Source organism: Arvicola amphibius, chromosome 9, assembly GCF_903992535.2.
Source record: "Arvicola amphibius chromosome 9, mArvAmp1.2, whole genome shotgun sequence".
NCBI classification, from domain to species: domain Eukaryota; kingdom Metazoa; phylum Chordata; class Mammalia; order Rodentia; family Cricetidae; genus Arvicola; species Arvicola amphibius.
The window spans coordinates 81,572,154-81,585,996 of NC_052055.2; the positions used below are offsets into that span (position 1 = coordinate 81,572,154).

Consider the following 13,843-nt stretch of genomic DNA (forward strand, 5'->3'; position numbering starts at 1 on the left):
AAGGTAGAGGAGGGGATACCCAACAGTCTCCTCTGGCTCCCATGTGTGAGGTGCATGTCCCTAAACCCCAATGTGTCTCCCATGTGTCCACACCCACAGCAAAAAAGCTGGTACAAGTTCAAAATGCATTCTAGGAATTAGCAAATAACAAACTAGATGTTAATACTGATGAAGAGGGAGTGAGGAGCCAGTGGTGACTTGATGCTGAAGAAGCATCGAGTTGGCGTCCGGAGCCCTACCTCAGCTAGTCCAGAGCGGAACATGGGGCACAGAGGCCTCAGGCACTCATAGAAGCACAGGTTGGAGAATGTCTGCCCATGCCGCATGGCAGGCACTGCCTCTGTGGTCCTGGGAGAGAGGAGTCTCTCTACTGAGCCCACATTCATCAGAATTGCATGGGTTGTTTGAGGTGGAGGCAGAAATGGAGAAAGATATATTCCTGGGGATAAATGCCTTGAGGAGGCTCCGGGCATCCATGTCAAAGCTCCTTTGGCCACAAGTCTTCAGGCTCTTACAGGTTAAGATAAGAAGGATTTGGGCCGTGGGATTTTTGCATGCAGTAGCTCTGAGGCTGTTAGCGACCTTACTGAGGAGGCTGAGATAAGCGTTTTCACAGAGCATAAGGCAAGTTGACTTAGATGCTCAAGACTGAGAAGTGACAAGAAGGCCTATGGGAGATGTCCAGGGGGAGCCATAGGCCTGCCTGGGTAGGGGTCAGCTCTGTCCATCCTGCTTCGTTTTCTAGCGACTCTAAAAGGCCTTCCAGGTCTGTGGTGTGAGATGTTCATTGCCTGCAGTGTGCAAGTTCCCCAGCCCTATCTTTATTACTGCCTGTGCTGTGCCTATGCTATCTATCCTATCTGCTTCTCTTTCCCCAGACCACCTAGAGTCGCTGCCACACCCCTAACTATCCAGTGCCTGTCGTCTATGTGTTGCGCCCATAGGGATTTTCCTAAAACTGATTATCAGTCAATAAGTTACTATTATCTGTTGCAGAACAAGAGGAATCCAAAGACTGGCAGTCGGCTGTAGATAAACAAAGCCTTGCCTCCCATCACAGTTGCCCAAACTAGTGCTTGGCCTCAAGCCTCACTTCTTCCTCTGTGTAGGTGGAGACTTCAGCTGCTTCAAGATCCTCCTCAGATTTACCCCTCTGAGACCTCCCTCCTGGCATATCCCTGTTCTGTGCTCACAGGATTTGCAGGGCCCTCTCCTGTAGCATTGAGGACCTGGCCCTATTCGCCTCAATATTCCTAGAAGGACTGGGAGTTCCCAGAGGGTTAGGACTGTGTCTTACTCTCTGTCTCCATCAGTGGTGAGACAAGCAAGCGATGTACTCAGAAAGGGTCCTTGGTTTGAACTAGCTGTGTAGCCAAGGGTCACGTCAAGCTCCTGGTCCTCCTGTCTCCCTCTCCCAAGTGCTGAGATTATGTGTGTGTGCCACCTTACCTGTAAAGGTTTTCTGGAATGATTGAATTGACCAAAAGAAATTAAAAATGGAAAATTGCTGTTATTTAGTATAATCTTGGATATACGTAATTTAGAACTGGCCTGGGGATAAGAAAGGCCTTCTGTTCTGGTGATTCCTCAACTTCAGCCATGGATGCGTGACTTGCATTAGCTACCCACCATTTCCATTCTACATCTGGAGAGACTGAGGCACAGCACACTGAGAGCACTTCACCAGGGCACTTTAATTAAGAGGGAGAAGCGAGATTCAAACCCAGGAGCACTGGATTAAAATTCTCCCCACAGCGGCTCTCCTATACTCCATACCATCTCATTAAAGTAGGTCATTAGGAAATTCCTTACAGCTTAAAGTCCGGAACCGAGGCTCCCGCTGGAGATGACAGGTGTGACAGCTTTGTCACTGAACCCCTCGAGAAACTAGGAATGGTTATAAGCAGTTACCCAGGGTTGGAACCAGACACAAGTTCCTTTGTCTTTTCTCTGCTCTGTTTTTCTGGATTGGCTTAGAGTAGTTTAGTGTGACCCACTTTAGTAATTCAATGGGGAACATAAATCTCTAATTCCTCCAAACTAAAATGTAGGTTATTTTTTACTGCCAGTTAGAGCAAGAGTGCCTGGAAGTATAAAAGTGCATTGGCACGCATGCCCATTGCGTGCCCATTGCATGCCTATTGTGTGCCCATTGCATGCCCATTGAGTCGGCCCCTCGCAGGATGGCATAGGAAGTATGAAAGTGCACTTGCATGCGTGCCCATTGAATGCCCAGTGCATGCCCATTGCAAAGACCTTTCACAGGACAGTGTAGAAAGTATGAAAGTGCATGTGCATGCATGCCCATTGCAAGTCCATTGCGTTGGCCCCTCACAGGGCGGCATAGGAAGTATGAAAGTGCACTGGCATGCATGCCCATTGCATCAGCCCCTCACAGGACGGTGTAGGTTCCATTCCCACTGGTCTCTGAACCAGTGGAGTTCCTTCCCAAGCTTCAAATGCATTCCTGTTCAGAAAACATGAATGGGCATTTGCAGAATTCAGTTAGCTAAGGCTCTGTAATTCTCACTGGGCTCTCAGGACCAAGTTTCCATCCATGTTCATCCTGACAGCTGCTTTCGATGATTTTGTTGTCTTCAGACTAGAGATTTAAATAAATTATTTATTTAAAGTACTTCTTAGAAGTACTATAGTATAGGTCCCCCCACCCACAGAAAGAGAGAGAGAGAACAATGACTGTTAAGTGGTTTTGAGGAGTTTTAAGAAAGTAGACAATAGTTAAAGGTGGGGTGGGGGAAGGGTGCCTTGAAGCAAGCATGAGGTCCCAGTTAGGATTCTGGAGCAGTTTAATGAAAAGACCTACACGAACACACTCTGGCTCACTGTGCCTCTTCATTCATCTTCAGAAGAAAATGATTCCAAAGTGGATGAGAAGTATGGCAGCAGTTCTGTTCGCTTGCCAAGCATGGCAGATTTGGGAGGAGCCTTTGTCACGGCATGTCTTTGTCACGCAATGGTGTGTGAATGGTTAGGCAGAGAACCATGGAAACATAGAAAACACAGAGTTCTTGCTCTCTCAAAACCGGATTAGCTGCTACCAGAGGAGTTTGTTACAAAGCAAGGCTATCTGTGTTTGTTTCTTCCGCATGTGCCTGCTTGCTCTTTGCCCTTCTGCTGTGTTATGATGCCCTTGCCACCACCGTGTCCAATAAACCTCCTACGTGAGTTTGCTGTACAATGTAATCCGCTCTCACTGCTAACTACAACAGCCACGGCCATGCAAACATGACCATATTGGATTACCCCTGGAATGCAAGCTCAGATACAAAAGTCAATGTTGATAAGACATGTCAGTATAAGGGGGGAAACAAACAAAATTTTAAAAGCAGTAAGCAAAATTTAAATATTTCTCATGATAAAAATACTAGGCAGGGGCCTGGAGAGATGACTCACGTAGAGCGCGTGCTGCTCACTCAGAGGACCCAAATTTGGCTCCCAGCATCCATGTTAGGTGACCCACAACCAACTGTAACTCCAGCCTCTGTGGGCACCGGCATACACATTCTTATATCTATATACAGACACATAAATAAAAATAAATCTAGTAAAGCCAGACTAGGAATGGAAGGAAGCTGCCTCTATTTCATGATATCCATCTATGAAAAACACAGAGCGAACATTCTTAGCCACTTCCGCCTCCAAGCTTTTCCCTCAGGGATCAAGGGCTTACTCAACTGTTTTCACAAGTCCATGAAGGTTTTTGCCAAAGTAATCAGGCAAGGAAAAGTGAAAAGCAACCAAGTTGGGTGAAGACAGGAACAGGAGAAGTAAAACTCTCAGAGATGGACTTTTGCACGAGAAAACCCTGGGGTATCAAATGAGCTCGCCTGTGCTGCAGGATGCAGAATACAAACATAAGCTGGGCATGGGGAGCCACCTGTAATCCCAACACTGGGACGCCGAGGCAGGCAAATCTCTGTGAATTTCAGGCTAGTCTGGTCCATGTAGCAAGTTACATAGGGAGACCCTAAAATTTTAAAACAAAAAGGCAATCAGTTTTATTTCTACACAGTGACAGAGAACAGTCAGAAGTTAAATGAGAAATTTTTGTTGTTATTTTTCATTCACAGTTAAGGATAATAAGATATTAAAATGAAGTATAAGACCTCTGTGCAATGAAAACTAAAATCAGTGGAACTAAAGAACTGAATGAAATGACTGCCTTCGTGTTAATGGATTAGAAGACCTAACAGAGGAGATTGCGATAGTCTTCACACTGGCCCATAGCTTCAGAATAATTGGTCAAAAGTGCAGCTAGGTGTGCTTTTTGTAGAACTCGAGAGAGCCATCCAGCTCATAAGGAAAAGCAAGAGGTTCAGAGTAGCTAAAACAGTCTTGGTGGTGGGGGCGGGGGTTGCAAAGCTAGAGGGGTTATACATCCCAACGTGAAAATGTAGTCTGTGTCTTCAGTTTAAAGACCCTCAAGGACAGTGGTTTCAACCTTCCCAATGCCAGTTCTTCATGCTGTGGTGACCCCCAGCGATAAAATTATTTCACAGCTACTTCATAACTGTAATTTTGCTACTGTTAAGAATCATAATGTAAATATCTGATATGTGACCCCTGAGAAATGGTCATTCAAATCCCAAAGGGGTCTCTACCTACAGATTAAAATCCACCATTCCAGGGCCTGGAGAGATGGCTCAGTTTATAAAGTGCTTGGCTCACAAACACAGGACCCGAGGTTGATCCTCAGCACCACGTCAACTGTAAGTTTAGTGGCATTCACTTTGCAACCCGGAGCTGGGGAGGTGGAGAGAGATGGATCTCTAGTACTTGCCGGCAAGCCAATCTGATGTAACCAGAAAGCTCCAGGTCCTTCCAAATCATGAGACCTTGCATTAGGAAACAAGATGGTAGTTCTGAGAAGGAACACCCAAGACTGACCTCTGGCCTCCACTGGCACATGCGTGTGCACCTACATGCACATGTGCACCTACCATATGTTAAGTATATAGATTAATGAAATATAATTGGCAGCCAGGTAATAAATTCTTATATTTATAGGTCAAATGATTATGCTACAGAGGCCAGGAGAAGGCAATGGCAAAGAATAGTTCTTTAAAGATTAGTGCTCAAAGTTGGGAATACCTAGGCATACCATTTGTAGTGGCTGAGTAAGAATGGCCCCTACAGGCTCTTATGTTTGAATGCTTAATGGAGTGGCACTATTTGAAAAGTTTAGAAGGATTAGGAGGTATGGCCTTTCGGAGTAAGTGTGTTAGTGGGAATGGGCTGTGAGGTTTCAAAAGCCCAGGACAGGCCCAGCTCCCTCCCTCCCTCTCCCTCTCTCCCTCTCCCTGTCTCTCTCTCTCTCTCTCTCTCTCTCTCTCTCTCTCTCTCTCTCTCTCTCTCTCTCTCTCTTTCTCTCTCTCTCTCTCTCTCTCTCTCTCTCTCTCTCTCTCTTTCTCTTCCTTTCCCCCCTCCTCCCCTCCCTCCCTCCCTTTCTCCCTCCCTCCCTCCAAACCTCCCTCTCCATCTCTCTCTATGGGTCAGGGTATAGAGAACTCTCAGCTACTTACTTCTCCAGCACCATGTCTGCCTCAATGCCACCATGCTTCCTGCCATGATGATAGTGGACTAGCCTCTGAAACTGTAAGCAAGTCCACAATTAAGTGGTTTCTTTTATTAAAAAAAATGTCTTGGCTATGATACCTCTCCACAGCAAGAACAATGACTAAGACATCATTTTAATGACTGTGTGTGTGTTGTGTGTAAATTTTAACCAGGAACAGTACTGAAATTAACACATGCACTATTCCAAGAGGCAGTGTATGTTTTGATAGGAAGAGCTAGGAGAAGCAGAGGTACCACATGTACCTTCCTTTTCCCAATAAGTTCTGACTAGAATGTATGTGTGTTTGTGTGTGTGTGTGTGTGTGTGTGTGTGTGTGTGTGTATGTGTTTTATTTTGGATTTGAAATCATCATTCTTTTTCAGTGGATGGAGAGAGATTTTAGAAATTAATTGCCATCAGTAGCATTGAAAGAGCATGTCTACGGGCTAGAGAGATGGTTCAGCAGTTAAAAGCAGTTAAATTCTTCCAGAAGACCCAGGTTCAATTCTCAGTACCCACAGGACTCATAACCATCTTTTAACTCCAGTTCCAGGAGATCCAATGTCATCTTTGGGCCTCTGCAAGCACCAGGCATGCATGTGATGCACAGATATACCTGCAGGCACAATATGTATGTACATAAAATAAGTTTTAAAAAAGTATGTCAAAAGTCCTGTACCGCTGGCCAGTGATTTAGGAGGTGGTTAGTATCCTGTGATCTGATTCTAAAGGCCTTACTGCCAGAATCCATGCTACAGGAAGCAGGAGTGGGCCTGATCTGCAGAAGACCTGTGAGATTAGTGTCTATACAAAGTGAGGGGAAAGTGAGTGCTAGCGGGTCAGGTACATGGAGGTGAGACCAAGGTGGTGGGTGTCCAGCAGGAGACAGTGGCAATGGCTGTTGATGCTACCGACTGGGTGAGAAAGAGCAGCTTTGCTTCTTTTTGTACTATGTACTTTATAGTCATCTGTGTGACCTTTTTTGTTTAAAAAAAATGGGACGGGTTTATTTCAATAGCAAGACTCTCCACTGCATTGCTGAATAAAATGAGTACGGTCTGTGTCTCACTCCAACCTACATAAGTTTGAGTCAGTCTTTGTATCCAGAAGTAAAATGTCAGTAATAGTTGTTTTCTCTTCTATTTTCTTCCTTCCTTTATTTTCTTTTACTTTCTTTCTTTCTCCCTTTCTTTCCCTCTTTCTTTCCTTCCTTCCTTCCCTCATCCTCCCCTTTTTTTCTTCCTCCTCCTTCAATGTTCTTTTTCAAATTGAGAAAGTTCACCTATATTATTGGTTCAATGAGAGCCACCGCCCTCCCTTTAGTCATGAAGACATTGGACTTTTTGTCAAATGAGTATTGATCATCTATCAAGACAGCTTTTCCTATTATATTTTCTAATAGTGAATTATACAGCAGATAACATGACCTTGTGGTCTTGAGATTAACACATGTGTCATGGCTTATTTCCCTTTTGAATGCTGGAGTGGATATGAAGAAGCTTGAGGGGTTTCCTGCCTTTTTTCATGAGCTTTGGTTGCAGTTTTCTTGTAATGACTTGCATAGTATTAGGTATCTGGGCAAGGCCGACCTTCAGGGTAATTTGAGAAGCATTCTTTCCTTTTTATTAAAAATAAGAATTAGTATAGAACCTCTATTATTTGTTTTTTAAATGACTGCTGGGATTCACTGGTGAGGCTGTCTGGCCCTATACAGTAGTACTGCAAGGTGACCTAACTGTGACCTTTCCTTCAACATTAGGCTATTCTTCATTGGCTGTTGCTTTGTAGTTTCTCTCAATTTGTCTGGTCTACTCTGAGGTGTCCAAATCTCTATCATAAAGTTAATACTTTTTGTTATTTATGTTACTAGAGTTTGTTCTCTCAGCATTGGTGGTTTGTGCCTTCTACTTCTCAAGAAGTTATGGGAAGATGTTTATCAGTGTATTCATTACTTTTCTGTCGCTGTAATAAGAAAGCATCATGACCAGAAGCCAACTTACAGAAGAGTATATTCGGTCTTACAATTCCAGAGGAACAGGAGTCTTTTGTGGTGGGGAGGTACAGCAGCAAGCAGCAGGCTTGGCAGCAGGAACAAGAAGCTGAGAGCTCACATTTTCAGTCAGGAAAACTACACAAGCAGGGTGAGGCTGTATGCTTACAAGCTTGTCCTACTTACACACTGCTAAGCAAGGCCTCGTGTCCCTATCCTTCCCAAGCAGTGCCACTGGGCCCCAAGAGTTCAAATATCTGCATCTTTGGGAGACATTTCTCATTCATACGACGACAGGAATTCATACCAAGGAAGCAGACTTTATTGTACATTCTCTATTCCTGTCGTTTCTAGTCAGTGATTTCTGCTGTTACATTTAATAGTACTTCAAGACTTGAGTTTTGTTTTTTAGTTTTATAAAAGTGGGACCTCATCTTCTAGTTTAGCATTTAAAGATATTTTTGAAAATTATATTTTTTGCCATGCTTGGCGTAATGTTCTATATAGTTTTAGCTACTTAGAAGGCTAAGGCAGGAAGTCTCAAACTAGTCTATTGGAGCATCTGGACAGCACAGTGATGCCTTGTATTTAAAAAAATGATTTTTGGAATTGGGATGGTAATGGCTCAATGAGTCAAGTGCTCACTGCACAGGCACAAGGGCTGGAGTTTGGATCCTTAGCATCTGTGTAAGCAGCTGTGTAGTGGGAGCTGCGGGCAGGTCTGCTTTTCATCCCACCCGGCTCCCACAGGGCTAGCTTTACACCCGAAGTAATTACATGGAAACTGTATTCTTTTAAACACTGCTTGGCCCATTAGTTCTAGCCTCTTATTGTCTAATTCTCACATCTTGATTAACCCATTTCTAATAATCTGTGTAGCACCACGAAGTGGTGTCTTACCCGGAAAGATTCAGCATGTCTGACCTGATGGCTGACTTCATGGCAACTGTCTCAGAGAGGAGAGGCATGGCGGTCTCTGCCTGAGGCATCTGCCTCACTTCCCTTTTTTCCCAGCATTCTGTTCTGTCTACTCCACCCACCTATGTTCTAACCTATCAGGCCAAGCAGTTTCTTTATTAATTAACCAATGAAATGATCAGATAGATAGAAGACACACCTACATCACAGCTGGATGTGGTGGCACATGCCTAAAAGTCTAAGACAGGAGGGAAGTGAAAACAGGAGGGTCTGATGGGTTTGCAGACAACCAGTTAGACAGTTGGTCGATTCCAGGTTTAGTGGGAGACTCTGTTCCCCAAATAGGGTGGAGAGTGAGAGAAGAAAACATCTAACATTTTCCTCTGGCCTCTACACCCATACACAGTTCTACCTCCCACACATGTGCACACACGTGTACTGCCACAATAATTTCCCGTGTACTATATTAGATTCAGACTTTCATGTTTTGTTCTCACTTCCCTTGATTTATGTGACCTGTAATTTACCAATAGTTTCCAAATATTTGAAACTTATGTATCTTTGTTATTGAGTCTTTCAATTCTATCACATTAGAGACAGCATACTTTGTGTAACTTGAATTGCTTTAAGTTTTTTGGGGGGGATTGTCTTATGACTTCTGTGATTTGAGAACATTCATGTGTGAAGATTGGGTGAGGTACTATTATGGTTGGAGTGGTCTTCATTTAGGTTACATTGGCTGGCAGGGTGACTCGGGCTTTACATAACTTCACTGAATGAAGGCTGGAAACAGTCATCATCTTCATCTATTTTTTGTCTTCCTCTCATGTTTCATTCCAATGCTCAAACACTAGTCTTATTTTTATTTCATTCTAGTAGTTTAATATTTTGTTATTTGTTCTTTACTGATCTTTTATTCTTTAATATCTCATGTTAATTCTACCCAGGACACTTTACATCTTCTTGTATTTTTATTACTAAGAAGACCCTGGCCCTTTCTTATCTCTCACATCTCTTCAGTCTTCCTGAATATGAAAACATTCATAATATAATGAGCATATTCATTAGACTCTATAGTACTATCATCTTTATCATTTCTGGATTTGTTTTTTTGGCTATGCCATTTTGTTTTCCTGCTTCTTTGTACACCAGGAAGTTTTGGTTCTGAGACCTTTTTTTTCTTCAGAGACAAGTTTAGTGGGTTATGAAGGGGAAAGGGTAGAAGGGGGAAGGAGAGAGAGATGGGGGGAGGGAGGGAAGGAGAGGCAAAGGGGGAAGGGAGAAACAGTAGTTACCTCTTCAAAAGAGACAGAGCAATTCTGAAACATTTTGAATTTCAAATTGTTGGGTAATATTGATATGCATATATGTAGTGTGAGCATACACACATAACATATGCTGCATTATAAATGTGTACATATTTTCAAACTTTGTACTGGGACATGATCAAGTTATTTGGAGGTACTTTTATCTCTTCAAGACTTGTTTTTAAATTTAGGCAGGAGCATCTGAGCTTTCAGAGCTAATCTGACCTCCACACTAGCCAGCCATCTCCATGTTCCCTGCAGGTGCTGCAGGTACTATTAGGATGCTGTGCTCTTGCTGAGAATGCAACTGCTTCCTGGCTAAGTGAGTCACTGTACCTGACCCACCTGCTTGTTTCTAGACCTCTACTTGGCTTGGGGACTTTTGCAGGCATCAGCTGATCACACTGAAGGCTTGAGAACAACCTCTAACCACTAGCACAGCGTTTGGCTCTGCAGATTTTTGCTATGGCTTCTTCAAGCTCTAAGTCACCCACTAAAACAGACTGTAGAGTTTGGGGGATTCCTTGTCTGGGGAGTGGCCTCTTCAGAGAAGCTCCGGCAGTTTTAGGGCTGACATTTATCTATTCTCTGAGAGCTGTAACATATGTCTTTCACTCCCAATGTCTAAATACTTTCCTTGTTTATGTAATCCTTTGGCTTAAAAAAAAAACTAAGCCTGCATGTATGTATGTGAACATGTATGCATGTCTGGTGCCAGCAGAAATCAGAGGATGTGGGAGCCTTGACACCAGACCTACAGATGGTTTTGATACCACGTGAATGCTGGCAACTGAACGTGGGTCCCCTAAAAGACCGACTGCTCTTAGCCAATGAGCCATCTCTTCTCCAGTTCCCCTGTGGTTTTATTTGATCCAAAAATTAAATAGATTAGATACTAAGGTTCCACCTTGTTTCCAGCCAGCATTCAATAAGCATGTAGTCTATTGAGGCAAGCAAGCCCTTCCCTCTGCCTATTAGGGAATATGTTCTTCCTCCCCATCGCTGGATGTTAAGAAGCCCAGCCTACACAGGGAATCGTCTCTTTTCACTGGCATAGCACACTGTTCTGTAACTAACCCAGACAGAAAACCCTGCTCCTATGGTTTCAGAGCAGTACCTAAAGCTAAACCAGTCTCTGAAGATAAAGATTCGTGCTTGAGGCACGAATATGAGCAAAACTGAAGAAAACCCAAGACACCCATAGAGACTGAACATCAATGGTCAACAGCTAAAAGTTCGGCCCATTTCCAAGGGAGCCCACTTTAGCTTCTCCCTGACATATCATCTGGGCAGCGGGTTTCACTGAAGCAACTCAGTTTGGCTTGCTTCCCTGATGATGACTGCTTGCTGGCTGCGACCTGCTTGAGTGGAGAATGGGCAGAGGCAGCTAAGGTAAATGAATGAGGAACATCTGGATTATGTTCTCTCTCCCTTTGGCCCCTTTGTTAGAAAGGAGGTTGTTTTGTTCCCAGACCCAGCCACTCCCTCAGGTCTCTGAGAGCACTGCTGTTCAGGTGTCCACCATTCTCCATGAGAACGAGAGGGCACCCAACAGAAACAATGGTGGCTTCAGGACTAGCTGTGACCTGTGCTTCATTTTACCAAGTAGCTCTACACTGCTACAAGATATTCCTGAACCAGGGAAGTGGAGAAAATAGTTACTTAATCTGAATCTTTCAGGGCTGCAGATGATGAGTTTAACATCTTAAGGGACAATGAAGGAAATCAGACCTAAATGGTTCCATATTTTCAGAATTACTTATGCATAATTTGGCTCATTGTGTGTGCATATGAAAATAGGACATAAAAATCAGTGCTTTGAAACCATATAAAGAATGTGCCAGAAACGCCAGTATGCGTGAGGACAGACTTCCATTTAAAGGATAAAGCATATGAAAGACAACAAAAAAACATGAACATTAATCTGACTTCAAGTTTTGGTTGTGTTGCTGAAGTCTTGTGCTGACCTAGCTGCATCTGATGAAGATTCAGATGTCTTATCAGTCATGTGACAGGATGTGGCCTGGTTCTGTGCACCAGAACTGTCACAAGCCCTTTACCTGTCTACTCTTTCCACAGCTGTGAGTGGTGGCTGGTACTACCCAGCCCTTGGTACTGTTTCACACAGTGGCACTTCTGTTTGCATACTGCAGTCCTCTGCATCAGTAGGATCTTTGTATTACCCTACACTAAATACCAAGGCTAACTTTTCATACTTCCCTTGCAGAAATGGGGACATTATACAGTTAACAAAGGTGAAGTGACTTGGCCAGTGTGCCAAATGCAAGAACCTAGTAAAAACCAAAAGGCTGGATTCCAAATTTAGTGTTGCTTACTAAATAGAATGCACGGTGTATTTCTATCTAGTGGAGGACACTGGATTCTCAAGGCCATTTTTATGGGTTCTGGGTTGTTTTTTGTTTTTAAATTTTGCTTCACTCAGCACTTCCTAGACCACATCCTGTTTGTTCATGGCTAAGAGTTAACTATTTCCAAGAAGCAGCAGGGTTCAGGGCACACGACTGACCGGTCTGGCACCTGGAGGAGGTGGGCGTGGTCCTCTCATAACTCTTCTACTACTGTCTGATGTTACTTTTCTCCAAAAAAGCAGCAGAAATCCACTGCCAAAAAGAGGACATAAAGTTATCTATGGAGTCATTCCCTGGCTTGGCTCTCAACCCATCAGCTCCTGGAGGGCATGAGTTCTGTGTCACCTTGTCAGGACCAAAGGTTCAGGCTTCAGACTTCTAAAACATGAAACGTGTAGCTGGCTGTGGAGTTCATTAACAATGTATTAAAGCAGGTTAAATCCTAACAGTTCTGCCATATAAACAAATCACTGGAGGGAGTTCATACTTTGTCTTTGCAGCACTGAAGGCTGAACTCAGGCCCTCAACACATAAGGCCAGTGCAATATCCTTTTTAAACAAACACTCAAATACAAAAACCAAATTTACCAAATGACTTAATTAATAGTGCCTGTTCTGATTTCTAAGCTCACTTCCTTCATGCTTAAGAGTGAAACTAATGATTATAAATTAGATAATACTTATTTTTTGTATGACCACGGTACCTCTATCTCTAATCTTCTCAATGTCAAGTCATTTGGAACAGTGCTGACCGTGATGATAAAGCACACATTAATGATGTCAAAAGCAAGCAGGAAGGCTGGGCCAGCACTCCAACACCTCAAGGACAGTTGCGACATCTCTCTGAAGCTCCTCAGCTCAATAATGCAGAGCATCAAATGTGGTGCCGTGGTGACCTCTCTGAGGATAGCAGCTTCTGAAATTTACTTTTTATTATCAACAGATTTGAACTCGTATTGAGGTAGGCATCCTCAGAGTGTACCAAGTCACAGTGACTAATTTTTCTTTGAGACTGTAAGCACGCAATGCTCTATTCAAGTTTGAATACCAAAATCTAACCATATAATAGTTATCTGTATTTTCTGATGTGGCCACAATTACAAAGGGAAAAAGTACAACAGTAATTCTTTTTCTTTATTTAATACAAAGGATTTGCTGTGAGTCTGCAAGTCATCTTGTCCAATCCTAAAGCTGTATTTAAGCGCCGTGGATCCCAACCAGGGATGCAAGAATCTGACTTTCTAAAGCAGATAACAACAGTTGAAGAACTGGAACCAAAAGCTAGTAACTGCACCAAGGTACTTATCTCCTTCATGTGGTGGGACAGCAAGTGTTGATAGTACAGCAGCTTAAAATATCCCCTTCCTCTGCAGGTTCTCGTGTGGCACACTCGGACAGAGAAGGTCAATCTAGCCAATGAGCCAAAGTACCACCTGGACACAGTGAACATTGAGGTGTAGACGCTAAGACGCAGGTGTAGAAGAGGAAGTCTGGAATTTAGGCTGCAGCTCATTCAGGTATTGTCTCTTTTCTTCAGCCCTTCCTGTCAGCCGATGGACATCTGTTTAAACAGCTAGTTGGATGCTACAAAATGTGTTGTCTTCATTTGTTCTGCATGTGTTCTCTAAAGCTAATTGGGAAGATTTTTTGTTCACTAAAGCTACAAGACACTGGGAAAAAT

The 13,843-nt window shown here is 43.4% G+C and overlaps 1 protein-coding gene across 1 annotated transcript in view; it reads left to right on the plus strand.

Annotated features, from left to right (window-relative positions):
* B3gat2 (beta-1,3-glucuronyltransferase 2) overlaps window positions 1-13,622 on the plus strand; it is a 77,065-nt gene extending 63,443 nt beyond the window's left edge. Inside the window, exons 3-4 of the mRNA XM_038343221.1 lie at window positions 13,312-13,460; window positions 13,536-13,622. Coding sequence (XP_038199149.1) covers window positions 13,312-13,460; window positions 13,536-13,622 — 236 coding nt within the window. The remainder of the gene's footprint in view (window positions 1-13,311; window positions 13,461-13,535) is intronic.
* Window positions 13,623-13,843: the final 221 nt, after the last annotated feature.